The following is a 14,852-nucleotide window of genomic DNA, read 5'->3' as shown; positions in this document are numbered from 1 at the left end:
TGGAGGGCCAACACAGTCTCCCGGCCTTGATATCATTGAGCCATTTTTGGGAGATCTCTAACGTAAAGTTTATAGCAAAGGAATTAACAGGAACTGGAAGCTTTTTGCCAAGAAAGGCCAGCTGTAGCATCTGAAAAAAAATTAAGTCCCTCATCCACAACTACCACAAAAGGCCACAAGCCAGTGTTACGTGCGCTACATAGGGAAGGAATGCAGGCTGCATCTCTGTAGACATTATGCGTGCCATCCCGTCACATGCATGCCATCTTGCCAAGTGCCCAAGTGCGCCATTCTGCTTTTTCTGCTGTCCGATCAACAGCATGACCAATCACATGGAGGCAGGGCAGTGTGGCAGACAGACAGTGCCATGGCAAATCAGGGCAGGGCAGGGTCATAGGGGTGTGTGGGCGGGACCGAATACCATAAAGACAAAGTGGCTGGCTTGAAAAATTATTATTATAGATGTTAGGCACAGTATAGACAATATTGCCTTATGGCAATAAAAGTGTGCAAAGGAGGTAAACTTACCACTTAGCCACTTTTGTGTTATTTTATAAATAAGATTTTTTAAGGATACCCGATGCAAAGCTACCCAAGCTAAGCGCAGAGGTATGTTCATGCTGGATCCACATACCTTTCTGTGCTGACCCTTCCTCTCCTTGTTCTCCCTGGCTATCGTAATCACTCCATGAAAAGTCTGACTTTTGGTTAAAGTCAAACTTTCAAACAGGAACAGACAGTCTTGCCATGATGTTCCTCCCTAGCAACCTCTTTTACATCTCCTAAGGGGAGCGACTTCGGCAGGGAAGAGGGGGGAATGGAAGAGTGATAGGAGGGAACAATAACAAGCCTGCCTCTTCCTGCCTGTAAATGTGAATGTTGCCAAAAGTCGAGTTTTTCAAGGAGTGATTGAAAGGACTGTGTGAGAGGGATAGGGACTTTTGGGTGACGAGGAGAGGAACAGACTATGCACAGATGAATGTGGTTCCAGCATAAACATATCTGTGCTTGCCGTAGGTAACTTTGCCTCGGGTCAGGTGTCCTTTACGAGAGAGGAACTGCAAGGAAGCTAAATCAAAGTTTGAAGTGAACATAGTGTATCTTGACTTCATATTGCTTTTAGCAGATCACCTATGCTAGGCAGTAAGTCCAGGAAAGGTTAGCACACCACTCTTACACACCACTCTTGCCACTCTTACTCTACTCTCACCACCACAATAAAAGTTGCTTTTTATGCTAGTCTGTGTCTGAAAAGGAAAAGAAAGGTCCTATAAATATTTACTATAACCTAATATTCCTGATGTGAACTGATCCACTGCATTATTAACATTACACAGCTCTTAAAACTCAATATACATTCAAGTGAATGGTTAAATAAACAACTTTTTTTTCAATAAATAAAAAAAAAAATCAATAAAATACTAGTAACCTATTGCACAACCTTCTTGCACATAAAAGAATATTTATGGAAAAAGACAACAAAAACTTTTATTTATATATTTTTATATAATTTACTGTGAATGCAGGTTTGCCAAATATTGCATCCAGGCTATTACTGCAAATAAATATTTTATTTGCCACACACCAATTTCATATTGTTTTTATCCTCCCCCAACACCTTTTATGTGGGCTTTATACAATAAAACTCAGAAGCGTCATTTATATTTATAACTGCAATAATCTCAACTTCTAGAACCTTCCAGCAAGTTGGAATTTTTATGCGGATCGGCCTGCAAAAAGCTTTATATCTTAGAGAAGTTACTAAATAAAACCTGAAATCAAAACCTGTGTGGTTTATTTAAAATGTAAGAAATAATAGAAAATAAGAATAAAAATAGAAACCTAAAGGGCACCATGTCTCCATCTAAGAGTTATAAATATGTTATCTCCAAAAGGGAAAGAAGGTTGGATCAATTGTGCAAGACAGAAGACGGTCAGTAGACTAAAGAGACAAAACAATTCTATTCAATATTAATAATAGCACCAATAGGAAACATCTGAGTATGGAGACCCAATAAGAATGAGAAAGGAGAGTTGGTCAAGCAGCAGACAAATTTGGTAAATGCACTTTTGAGCAGGGCTGTGGAGTCGGTACAAAAATCACCGGACTCCAACTCCACAGCTTATGAAACCACCGACTCCGAGCCTGCGCAGTACACTCCACACCACGTGCGAGTGATTGACAGCGGTGCTTGTGCAGGTGCAGTAAGCAGTGTTTCTCAACATTTTATTGGTATGTACCGCTATTAAAACCCTGTACTCACCAAGTACCCCCTAGCATAGTTAACATTATCACAGGTACCCCTTGACAAATATATATGTAATCCTAGTACATGATACTTGGTTCCTAAACCATTTCCAAGCATTTATTATTGCTTTTAATTAGCTAAAATACACATCTGGTGTTGTTTAAATGAGATTTATAATTTTCTTAAACTCTAAATTTGTTGTTCTTGGTTAATTATATCACACCTGAGTACCCCCTGGAACCATCAGAAGTACCCCCTCGGGTACGCGTACCACACGTTGAGAACCTAGGCAGTAGAGGATAACCTGGCGAGGTCTGCCTCTGCACTTTTGGGTCAGCCAGCGGCTGAGAGTGGAGCTGCAGCGAGGGACTTAGCGGCTGCTAGGGGCTGGAGGAAGCTCCCAGGTAAGAAGGTGTCATTTTTTCTTCCAGCTCGGATATCACCTTTAATAACCACAGTTAAACAAAGAGGATTATCGCCACTGTGGCTTATTGTGTATTTGAAAAGTGTACAGTAGGATGCAAAAGCTTGGGCAACCTTGTTAATCATCCCGATTTTCCTGTATAAATCGTTTGTTGTTACGATAAAAAATGTCAGTTAAATATACAGTGATGTGAAAAACTATTTGCCCCCTTCCTGATTTCTTATCCTTTTGCATGTTTGTCACACTTAAATGTTTCTGCTCATCAAAAACCGTTAACTATTAGTCAAAGATAACATAATTGAACACAAAATGCAGTTTTAAATGATGGTTTTTATTATTTAGTGAGAAAAAAAAACTCCAAACCTACATGGCCCTGTGTGAAAAAGAAATTGCCCCTGAACCTAATAACTGGTTGGGCCACCCTTAGCAGCAATAACTGCAATCAAGCGTTTGCGATAACTTGCAACGAGTCTTTTACAGTGCTCTGGAGGAATTTTGGCTCACTCATCTTTGCAGAATTGTTGTAACTCAGCTTTATTTGAGGGTTTTCTAGCATGAACCGCCTTTTTAAGGTCATGCCACAACATCTCAATAGGATTCAGGTCAGGGCTTTGACTAGGCCACTCCAAAGTCTTCATTTTGTTTTTCTTCAGCCATTCAGAGGTGGAATTGCTGGTGTGTTTTGGGTCAGTGTCCTGCTGCAGCACCCAAGATCGCTTCAGCTTGAGTTGACGAACAGATGGCCGGACATTCTCCTTCAGGATTTTTTGGTGGACAGTAGAATTCATGGTTCCATCTATCACAGCAAGCCTTCCAGGTCCTGAAGCAGCAAAACAAAGCCAGACCATCACTCTACCACCACATTTTACTGTTGGTATGATGTTTGTCAGGAACCGGCCCGCGGCACGCCTGCGTATACGGTTCCCGACTGCGGGTTTGATCAGATTAAGCGGGGAACCGCCTTATTTAAGCTACAAACAAGGCTGGAACCCCTCAAACACTTCCCACTGCCACCACTAGCGTTGCTAGACACGTCCCCTCAGCTGTCGAGGGCTAAACACGCAATCTGCGTTTTTGTATTTGGGTCAGCTTTGCGCTTAGGCCGAATACGAGAACGCCACTCACCCACACACACAGTACAGTTGTACAGTAACACAGCACAATCAGACAATGATTTGTAATGCAAGTTACACTGTCGTGCAGCAAAACCACTAACAGTCGTTCCGAACTATACTGTTAGACTTCCCACTCGGCTGTCGAGCGCAGAAGTGCCCCATTCACACAATGCAATTACAATTTCATATGGTAGTGTTGCTCAAACATACAATTAGGCACGGACTTATACACAGCTACACTGCAGTCTTAGTGTTAGTTTAGTACGGCAGAAGTCAAGCTTATTAAATAATAATTTAATATTCCAGAAAAACATGGAACAATGCAGAACAGAATATATACAAAAGATTACAAAAGACAAAGTAAAAAAGTTACAAAATTAAAGGGAAGGTTCAGGGAGGGTGGGTAAAAAATAAAAATCAATTTCCACTTACCTGGGGCTTCCTCCAGCCCGTGGCAGGCAGGAGGTGCCCTCGCCGCCGCTCCGCAGGCTCCCGGTGGTCTCCGGTGGCTGACCCGACCTGGCCAGGCCGGCTGCCAGGCCGGGTCAGCCACCGGAGACCACCGGGAGCCTGCGGAGAGGCGGCGAGGGCACCTCCTGCCTGCCACGGGCTGGAGGAAGCCCGAGGTAAGTGGAAATTGATTTTTATTTTTTACCCACCCTCCCTGAACCTTCCCTTTAAGAGTTACAAAGATACACACAAAAGCGATTTTGCTTACCAAAATAAACAGGAAATAAACGTACCAGCGTATCGATCTGACGTTGTTGCGGGGGGTACGCACTTCTGGTCAGGAACCAGGTTAGTTCTAGCCGTGTGAGCTACCTCCAAGAACTACGATTTGTGACAGTCCCAAGCTGGGATTATATAGTCCCCTGGATGGCCTGAGGCCACTCACATGTCCATATCCAGGAATAATTCAATTTCCTACATAACGCGCGTCATATCCTTTCCTGTCTCAGTTCTCAGATCATCAAAAAGGACTTCCCCCCACGACAGGTGACAATTGATTAACGCTTCCTCAACATTCCCGCAGGTAAAAAGTCTATACATCACAAGCTTGTAGTGAGGCTTTTCAACATTGCATCAGGCTGTGCTATGTAAATTACCGAGTTTCCTGATAGCCTATGAAGTTGGCAGATTCAATTAGTCCGATTGTCTTTTGGGACAATTGGGTGCCTCCATGTCAAAGAGTTCAGAACCTATGCAGACAACCCAATTAGCAGTTACCCACTCTCAGAGGAACTGCCATACAGACTCAAAAGCCCTTCCTATTGTCCTATAGTACACACAGCTTTCCCCAAAGCCAGAATTGCTTGTAACAGGCATACAGAATTTACATGTACATACAGGCTCCCATTAACCGTTTCCTGGAGCTAGGTGACACCTTCAAGAGCCAGCCTAGCTGTTAGCAGACTTAGTAGACAGAGAAATGAAAGAAATATGTTCCTGTATTCCTAACATCATCAGCACCCCAATATATCTCCACAATGTTCTTTTGCTGAAATGCTATGTTACTTCTACGCCAGATGTAACGGGACACGCACCTTCCAAAAAGTTCAACTTTTGTCTGGTCGGTCCACAAGGTATTTTCCCAAAAGTCTTGGCAATTATTGAGATGTTTTTTAGCAAAATTGAGACGAGCCTTAATGTTCTTTTTGCTTAAAAGTGGTTTGCGCCTTGGATATCTGCAATGCAGGCCGTTTTTGCCCAGTCTCTTTCTTATGGTGGAGTCGTGAACACTGACCTTAATTGAGGCAAGGTGTTCTTTAGATGTTGTCCTGGGGTCTTTTGTGGCCTCTCGGATGAGTTTTCTCTGCGCTCTTGGGGTAATTTTGGTCGGCCGGCCACTCCTGGGAAGGTCCATCACTGTTCCATGTTTTTGCCATTTGTGAATAATGGCTCTCACTGTGGTTCGCTGGAGTCCCAAAGCTTTAGAAATGGCTTTATAACCTTTACCAGACTGATGGTCTGGGGTTGTTTTGCTGCTTCAGGACCTGGAAGGCTTGCTGTGATAGATGGAACCATGAATTCTACTGTCTACCAAAAAATCCTGAAGGAGAATGTCCGGCCATCTGTTCGTCAACTCAAGCTGAAGCGATCTTGGGTGCTGCAGCAGGACAATGACCCAAAACACACCAGCAAATCCACCTCTGAATGGCTGAAGAAAAACAAAATGAAGACTTTGGAGTGGCCTAGTCAAAGTCCTGACCTGAAGCCTATTGAGATGTTGTGGCAGGACCTTAAAAAGGCGGTTCATGCTAGAAAACCCTCAAATAAAGCTGAATTACAACAATTCTGCAAAGATGAGTGGGCCAAAATTCCTCCAGAGCGCTGAAAGAGACTTGTTGCAAGTTATCACAAACGCTTGATTGCAGCTGTTGCTGCTAAGGGTGGCCCAACCAGTTATTACGTTCAGGGGGCAATTTCTTTTTCACACAGGGCCATGTAGGTTTTGAGTTTTGTTTTCACTAAATAATAAAAACCATCATTTAAAACTGCATTTTGTGTTTAATTATGTTATCTTTGACTAATAGTTAACGGTTTTTGATGAGCAGAAACATTTAAGTGTGACAAACATGAAAAAGAATAAGAAATCAGGAAGGGGGCAAATAGTTTTTCACATCACTGTATCATATAGGAGACACACAGTGATATTTGACAAGTGAAATGGAGTTTATTGGATTTACAGAAAGTGTGCAATAATGGTTTAAACAAAATTAGGCAGGTGCATACATTTGGGCACCACAAAAAAGAAATAAAATCAGTATTTAGTAGATCCTCCTTCCAATGAGAGTCTGGATTCTGGTTGAAGGTATTTTGGACCATTCCTCTTTACAAAACATCTCAGGTTTGATGGTTTCAGAGCATGGACAGCTCTCTTTAACTCACACCAGAGATTTTCAATTATATTTAGGTCTGGGGACTGAGATGGCCACTCCAGAACATTGTACTTATTCTTCTGTATGAATGCCTTAGTGGATTTTGAGCAGTGTATAGGGTAGTTGTCTTGTTGAAAGATCCCGCCCCGGTGCAGCTTCAGCTTGGTCACCCATTCCTGGACATTGGTCTCCACAATCTGCTGATACTGAGTGGAATCCATGCGTCCCTCAACTTTGACAAGATTCCCAGTCCCTGCACTGGCCACACAGCCCCACAGCATGATGGAACCACCACCATATTTTACTGTAGGTAGCAGGTGTTTTTTTGGAATGCTGTGTTCTTTTTCCTCCATGCATAACACCCCTTGTTATACCCAAATAACTCAATTTTAGTTTCATCAGTCCTCAGCACCTTATTCTAAAATGAAGCTGGCGTGTCCAAATGTGCTTTAGCATACCTCAAGCAGCTCTGTTTGTGCTGTGGGCGGAGAAAAGGCTTCCGCTGCATCACTCTCGCATATAGCATCGCCTTGTGTAAAGTGCACCAAATGGTTGAACAATACACAGTGACTCCATCTGCAGCAAGAAGATGTTGTAGGTCTTTGGTGCTGGTCTGTGGATTGACTGACTGTTCTCACCATTTGTTGCTTCCATCTAACCAAGATTTTTCTTGGTCTGCCAACTTCAAGCCTTAACTTGAACTGAGCCTGTGGTCCTCCATTTCCTCAATATGTGCCTAACTGTGGAAACAGAAGAAGAAATCTCTGAGACAGCTTTGTGTATCCTTCCCCTAAACCATGATGGTGAACAATCTTTGCCTTTAGGTGATTTGAGAGATGTTTTGAGACCCCCATGTTGCTACTCTTCAGGGAAAATTAAAAGAGGAGGGAAACTTACAACTGACCCCCATAAATACTCTTTCTCATAATTGGATTTATCTGTGTATGTGGGTCAGGGGTCACTGAGCTTACCAAGCCAATTTGAGTTCCAATAATATTTCTAAAGGTTTTGGAATCAATACAATGACAACAGTGCCCAGATGTATGCACCTGCCTAATTTTATTTAAACAATTATTGCACACTTTCTGTATATCCAAAAAACTTCACTTCACTTCTTAAATATCACTGTATGTGTCTCCTGATATATTTAACTGACATTTTTTATCGTAACAACCAAGGATTTATACAGGAAAATCATGACGATTAACAAGGTTGCCCAAATTTCGATCGATTTTCAATCAATTTTCATAGAAGTGAATGAAAATCGATCGGAAAAACAATTGGAAAATGGATCAGAAAATCGATCAGAAAATTGATCGAAATTCAGATTGGACATATTGGAAATAATCGATTTGGCAGGTGAATCTGCTAGAAAATTGTATTGTGTGTACCTAGCATTACAGCTACAACTGATGGCCACTGTGAGCATCTCCTCTTTCTTCCATGACGTAGATCTTTCATTTTTTTACTTTGTTACCTTACATTACCTTCTACTTACTGGAAGGAGACTCCTGTATCTTTTTGCAGCAGCTGCACATGTATATGAATGTACCTGGACATAATTGTTGTTTGACATGTAAATGAGTTTTTATTTTTAACATTGGCATGCTTGAAACAGTTTCATTATGAAACTGTAAATTGCAGTAATGATTTCAGTTCCGACTGAAAACACTCACATATGGAAACCTATTTTCACACACTTCTGTTTACCAAAATGTGTTTTCTACGCTGCCCATCTCCACACGTTTGCAATTAGGCTTGATGTGTAAAGCATAGCTGACTGCTAGATATGACACATACAGTGTACTAAACATAACTGCTGACAATACACACAGGTGTCACTGCTTACTAGCAGTCATGCAATTAAGACGCCTCACCTCATTAGCTAGGTTCAGCAGGACAGGTGCGGTTGGGTCTACTGCAATGTCATCTAAGTACCTGGAACATAATTTAACAAGAATTTCTATTAAAAACAACAAAAATGCAATTTTGGACTCCTATTCCTAATAAAAAGGGAAAAAAAAAAGAAAAGAAAACAAATGACACCAAGGAAATCTAAACATCCTGCACAGTCACAGTCTAGAAAGAAAATCAAAACTGGACAAATGTATGTGTAGCTGCAACAAAACTCGCCAACTTTAGATGCATATTTCTTGAGATAATCACTACCAATTTTAAAGTGAACCCGAGGTGAAAATAACCTGATGAGATAAACAATTATATTTAACCTCCTACAACTAAAAATGACTTTTACTTTTTAAGTATCCCACGGTTATCTTTTATATCTAAACAATTACAAAGTAGGTTGAATGTTTACTGTCTCTAATCCGTGACAGACTTTTTACTTGTCTCAGCCTTTATTAGAATACATGAACTATTGACCTTTTTAGCTCTCTACCCTGAGCTCAGGAGTTGTATTCTGCCAGAAAAACGTTTATGACTGTAATTTCCTTATCAGTAATGGTTACTATATTGCCAACAAGGTACCCACAAAACAGAAGCAGCCACTTTCATGCCTAGCAATTAACTATTTCAGGCAGCAAAATACAGCAAGTAAAACAGCCTGGATATTAAGGTTTTGTACTCCACATACATGTGTTTATCTCATCATGTCACTTTGGGTACACTTTAACTTCCCTTATATTTTGAAAAACTATCAAAGGAAAGCAGGAAATGTGGGTGCCTGCGTTCGGTGGAAGTTTGACTGCCACCATAGAAGACAACAGAAATAATGGCTATAGGAGGAAATTTGGGCGCTAGGGCCACCAGCAATGCAGAATAAGTCTTCAAATAGCGGGCGCCCAATCAACAATCTGATGGCACACAACAAGTGAACAGTTTCATCATTAATACATGTCTCAGTGATGTCAAGGTCTCAGCCTATGCCATTACTGCAGTGCTTACCCACAAAACCTCTATGTTCTCTTATTTGGTTATATCTGTTCATTAATGATGCAATCTTTTTTTGTCCTATCTAACCAAATGTATGTAGTATACTACATATACTTTGAATGGATATTTTAGGTAGTTCCTCATATTACATAGATAGAAGTGGTAGGATTGGCCAAAAACTTTAATCATTATTGGCCACCTTAAAGAGAATCTGTATTGTTAAAATCACACAAAAGTAAACATACCAGTGTGTTAGGGGACATCTCCTATTCCCCTCTGTCACAATTCCGCTGCTCCCCACCGCATTAAAAGTGGTCAAAAACAGTTTTAAAAAGTTTGTTTATAAACAAACAAAATGGCCACCAAAGCCGGAAGTAGGTTGATGTACAGTATGTCCACACATAGAAAATACATCCATACACAAGCAGGCTGTATACAGCCTTCCTTTTGAATCTCAAGAGATCATTTGTGTGTTTACTTTCCCCCCTGCAGCTCTCATCCACTGAGGAGTGACAGGCTGATTGTTTCTTCCTGCAGACATCTCTGTCCGGTGTCTGTAATTCCTCAGCATGTGACAGCCCAGGCAGCTAGCTCCTTTTACAGCCTAAAAGAGGACGATTTATCAAGCTTGTAAAAGATAAGAGAGCAGAGAGGCTGCCTAATGTAAATAACACACACACACACGGGAGTGTGCATATAGGGGGCCTGGAGGGGGGCGTGCATAACAGATCAACAACACTGAAGAGTTGGCAGCCTTCCAGGCACAGGGCGACAAATCCATCAGGGAAAAGATACGTTGATTTATTACAGAGACGGTGATAGTAGAAAATGCTGCAGTAAGCCAGAGCACACTAGAATAGGTTTAGGAACTTGTAGGATGGTAGAAAACAGAATGACATTTTTGTTACAGAGTCTCATTAAAGTGTAGGGGTTTTTTTGCTGGTCAGTTGGGGTTGCACCAATATCTATACGTGGTGGGGGGGGGGGGGAGACTAGAGCTGGTGACATATTCCACCTGCTAGTGCTGGTCTCCCTGGTGCCCTATGTAGAGTATTAGTTAAGTGAAGCACTACGACACCTTTACAGCTGGCACTCTGCTCTCCCATCTCCCAGTACCTGTAGTGACACCCTTGAATTGGTGGTGCACGTGAATGTACTGGTCACTACGAGCACCAAGAGATTATGGCAAAATAGAAGCAGGAGTGTGCCAGCTTGACACATGAGTGCCAGAGCGCTAAGCTGAGCTAAGGGGAGAGCAGCATTAGCAGTAATTTATTTTTAAAAGATTTCATGCTGAAATCTATTAAAAATGGATGTGCAGTGTGAGCCAATGATAGATTCTCTCTGATCAGACGTCAGCGAGGGATCTATGTTTTGGGCATATAGAGAGCACACGTTAAAATGAGTTTGAACTGCAATGGAGACTAGACATAGCCGTTAATACAAAAAGCTTACATGCAGCAAGTTAGAATAACACAATCAGAAACGGTGGCGTAGTGGTTAGTTCTCTCGCCTTGCAGCGCTGGGTCCCTGGTTCGAATCCCAGCCAGGGCACTATCTGCAAAGAGTTTGTATGTTCTCTCCGTGTCTGTGTGGGTTTCCTCCGGGCACTCCGGTTTCCTCCCACATTCCAAAAACATACAGATAAGTTAATTGGCTCCCACTAAAAATTGGCCCTAGACTACAGTACTTACACTACATAGTATAGACATATGGCAATGAAAGGGATTAGATTGTGAGCTCCTTTGAGGGACAGTTAGTGACAAGACAATATATATATATACACTGTACAGCGCTGCGTAATATGTCGGCGCTATATAAATACTAAATAATAATAATAATAAAACAATGTACAATGACATGCAGAATTATTCTGCAACGTCACTGAGCACTGTGAAGCAGTCCTTAGTGAATGTTTCCAAGAGTAGTATTTTAGCAGCAAAAGCAAAATAAAGGACCAAGTCCAGGCAGGTAAAAAAATAAAAATATGAAAACCAAGCTGTCTGCAAACGTTCTGTTTTCTATTTTTTTTTTGGGGGGAGGGGGGGGGGGGGGTTCTTTGGTAGTTTTAAAAATAGATTGTACCAAGGCATAGAAAGTACATTTCTTTGAAAATGCATGAAACTTAATTGATGCTTCTGAGCAACAATCTTTTGATGTGTTGGCCACGGTGGGAAATTCTACTAAATTTTTAGAAAAATGTTGAATAGTGTATAGTGAATTGGCTTGATTTTTCAAGAAATAAAATCAATAAACAAGATTAATTGAATTTAAAAGCTCTACATATAAAAAGAAAAAAGGTATCATGTATGGCCACTAGAGATGGTCAATGAGATGCAAATGATTCCAAGTTGATGATGGATTATGCAAATGTTGTATGCAGCTTCGAAATGGACCAATGAAATCTTACCAAGGTCAAATTTGATTGGTCCACTTTTAAGCTGCATACATTTGCATAAAACATTTGCATAATCACTCATCAACTCAGAATTCCTTGCAGCTCATTGCCCAACCCTAACTGCCCCCTTAAGGGCTCTTTTCCATGGACTGTTGAACTGTGTGCTCAGGAAGCAGTTACCAGGCAGCAGTGAGCAGATACCAGGCAGCAACAAGCAGTTACCAGGCAGCGGTGAGCAGTTCTGTGAGTTTGAGAGGCATTTTACTGCCTATCAACTGTCCATGGAAAAGAGGCCTAAGTCTGTGCACAGGTAAACAAGTTTAAACATTTTTTAACAGATTTACTTGATAAAGGGTATCATCACAAACTGACATTGGTACTGGTTACCTTTTGTAGTATATTTCAATGATTTCTGGATCATGATGCCTTGCATGAGTCCTTTTAGTCAACTTCTGCGATAAAGAACAAAAAGAAAAAAATAACAAAAGAAGGAAACACAAAGTTAACAAAACACTTAGAGCTCCAGGCTCACTACGGTCACATGACTGTGATCCTTGAGCTCTGTTGACCAGTTCAGTGTGTGCGTGGTGGGGGAGGGGACGGCCCCAGGGTAGCACATGGGTGGGCTTCAGCCAATAGCATGTTAGGGGCCAAAAGTGTGTGTGTGTGTGTGTGTGTGTGTGTGTGTGTGTGTGTGTGTGTGTGTGTGTGTGTGTGTGTGTGTGTGTGTGTGTGTGTGTGTGTGTGTGTGTGTGTGTGTGTGTGTGTGTGTGTGTGTGTGTGTGTGTGTGTGTGTGTGTGTGTGTGTGTGTGTGTGTGTGTGTGTGTGTGTGTGTGTGTGTGTGTGTGATGCAGGGAGAGCTCATCTGCACATGTATAAAGATGATAAGTAGATGCTTTCTGTTAAAGTTGTACTGTATATGAAAACCATGATTCTCATCAGTTGCATTGATAAGAGGTTCAGTGTTAGTGGAGGTGGTAGTTTGATGAGGTCCTGCCATGTGCAATCTCAGTTAACCCTTTTACACTTTTTAAAACACTGAATGCATACCAAACAAGATATCTACCAAATCAACTGCTGCTTAAAGCAAGCACTCTTATGATTAAAAAAAAAACGCAAGCACTCTTAGCTACACAAATATTGCAATAAAATTTGCTTCAAACATAACTGTATTTTAGCATAAAAACTGGTTTACCAGAGCGACAATAAAGAGATGGATATGGGAAATTTAGAGGACATTTGAAGAGCTTTTTAACCTGTTCTACAATGATCCAAGGAATAACAGTAGTTTATGGCCACCATATTAGCGCTTTTGGGCTACCTCATTTACGGCTAAGCCACCAATGGCCTTAGCTTTGAACGGGAAGGCCAACCAGAGGATGAGTTTCCCTCTAAAGGTCAACCCATAGGATAATTATTATTATTATTAAGGGAGAGAAATGATTACAATATGTCAATCTGCAAAATGGCAGCTAGATAGGGGTACAGTAAAACCCCCGTTATCCAGAACTCAGTTGATAGGAAGTCTCAAGTAATCAGAAACAAAAGTCCTGGCCTTGCAGGATGCATAAATCTACTTTTACACCTCTTTATACAGTAATAGGCCTCTGTCATATTAAGTTAAGCCTGAATCCCCCATGAGAAGATGGGCTAGTCCAAAACTGTCGGTTCTGTCAGATTTCTACTTCCTACTGTAAGTGACAGCAACATAAGAGAAAACTAATTTATGGCTCATTTTACTCTGGAAGAAACATACTTCTTATCTGTATTTATTTACATGTATTTTAAATTTTAAGATTTTTGCAATAGTGATCCTTTAATACAGAGTTTATGGTAAGTGTACAAACCACACTTATCCTCAGACAATCCCAGTTGGTGCTGGATAATGGGGGTTTTACTGTATACTGCTATGATGCTTAAGTTCATAGTAGTCTACTACAGGAGTTCTACTATATATCAGTAAGTGGTACCTCAACCTCTTTAGTGATATATATTGATAGTGTTATAAAAATGAACAAAAGTTCACCATGTTTGCTTGCCCTGAAATAATCAGCCTGACCACTGCCATCTCTTTTTCTAATCCTAAGGGGCTGATAAATTAGAAAGAGTTGCCAGCGATTAACACTATTGATGGCTAAAAACAGGCAATTTTTCAATCATCTCATTCAATTAACATTACACTGCCTGGGCAAATGTTACCTCAACTGGTAGTGTAAGAAATAACTTGCTAAGATTTACTTTAATTTAAAGTTATATAGTGCTGACATCTTCAAAAGCATTTTATAAAGTACATAGTCTTGTCACTGACTGTTTCTCAGAGGGGCTCAAAATCCAGTCCCTACCATAGTCCTATAATACCGTATATCTATGATAGTCTAATATTTCGGGTGAAGACAATTAACTTATCTGTAGCAGGAGGCAAGGCAAACAAGACACACACATAATGCTAGGAACACACCATACGTTTTTACCCCCGATAGATGGGTTCGATAGATCATTTCCGACATGTCCGATATTCCTTCCGATCGTGTTTTGGCTCGATTTCTCATATAAGAAGAAAAATGAGTGTAAGATAAGAGAATCCAGGGCTGTGGAGTCGGTACAAAAATCTTCCGACTCCAACTCCGACTCCGGGTACACAAAATGGCCCAGACTCCGACTCCGTGACTCCGACTCCTTAGTATAATACTTACAAGGGCTGTGGATTTTGGGCAAAATCATCCGACTCCAACTCCTCAGTTTAAGACATCTCCGACTCCCCAAAATTGCTCCAACTCCCACTCAACAGCCCTGAGAGAATCGAGCGCAGAATCGAGGGAAATCGGGTGGAAAATCGAGCGGAAAAACATATTGTGTGTACCCAGCATAAGCTAAACTCACAGTTCCATGTGCCA

At 41.2% G+C, this 14,852-nt stretch overlaps 1 protein-coding gene across 2 annotated transcripts in view; it reads right to left on the bottom strand.

Moving 5' to 3' along the window:
• CDIN1 (CDAN1 interacting nuclease 1) overlaps positions 1-14,852 on the bottom strand; it is a 481,568-nt gene that overhangs the window by 345,793 nt on the left and 120,923 nt on the right. For both annotated transcript variants that reach the window (XM_068253904.1, XM_068253905.1), the window contains exons 4-5: positions 12,345-12,409; positions 8,545-8,605 (exon numbers count right to left, since the gene is read on the bottom strand). In XM_068253904.1, the coding sequence (XP_068110005.1) occupies positions 8,545-8,605; positions 12,345-12,409 (126 nt within the window). The remainder of the gene's footprint in view (positions 1-8,544; positions 8,606-12,344; positions 12,410-14,852) is intronic.

This window comes from Hyperolius riggenbachi, chromosome 9, assembly GCF_040937935.1.
Source record: "Hyperolius riggenbachi isolate aHypRig1 chromosome 9, aHypRig1.pri, whole genome shotgun sequence".
NCBI lineage: Eukaryota > Metazoa > Chordata > Amphibia > Anura > Hyperoliidae > Hyperolius > Hyperolius riggenbachi.
Note: the sequence above shows the minus strand (reverse complement) of the source record. Positions and strands in the feature narration are given on the sequence as shown.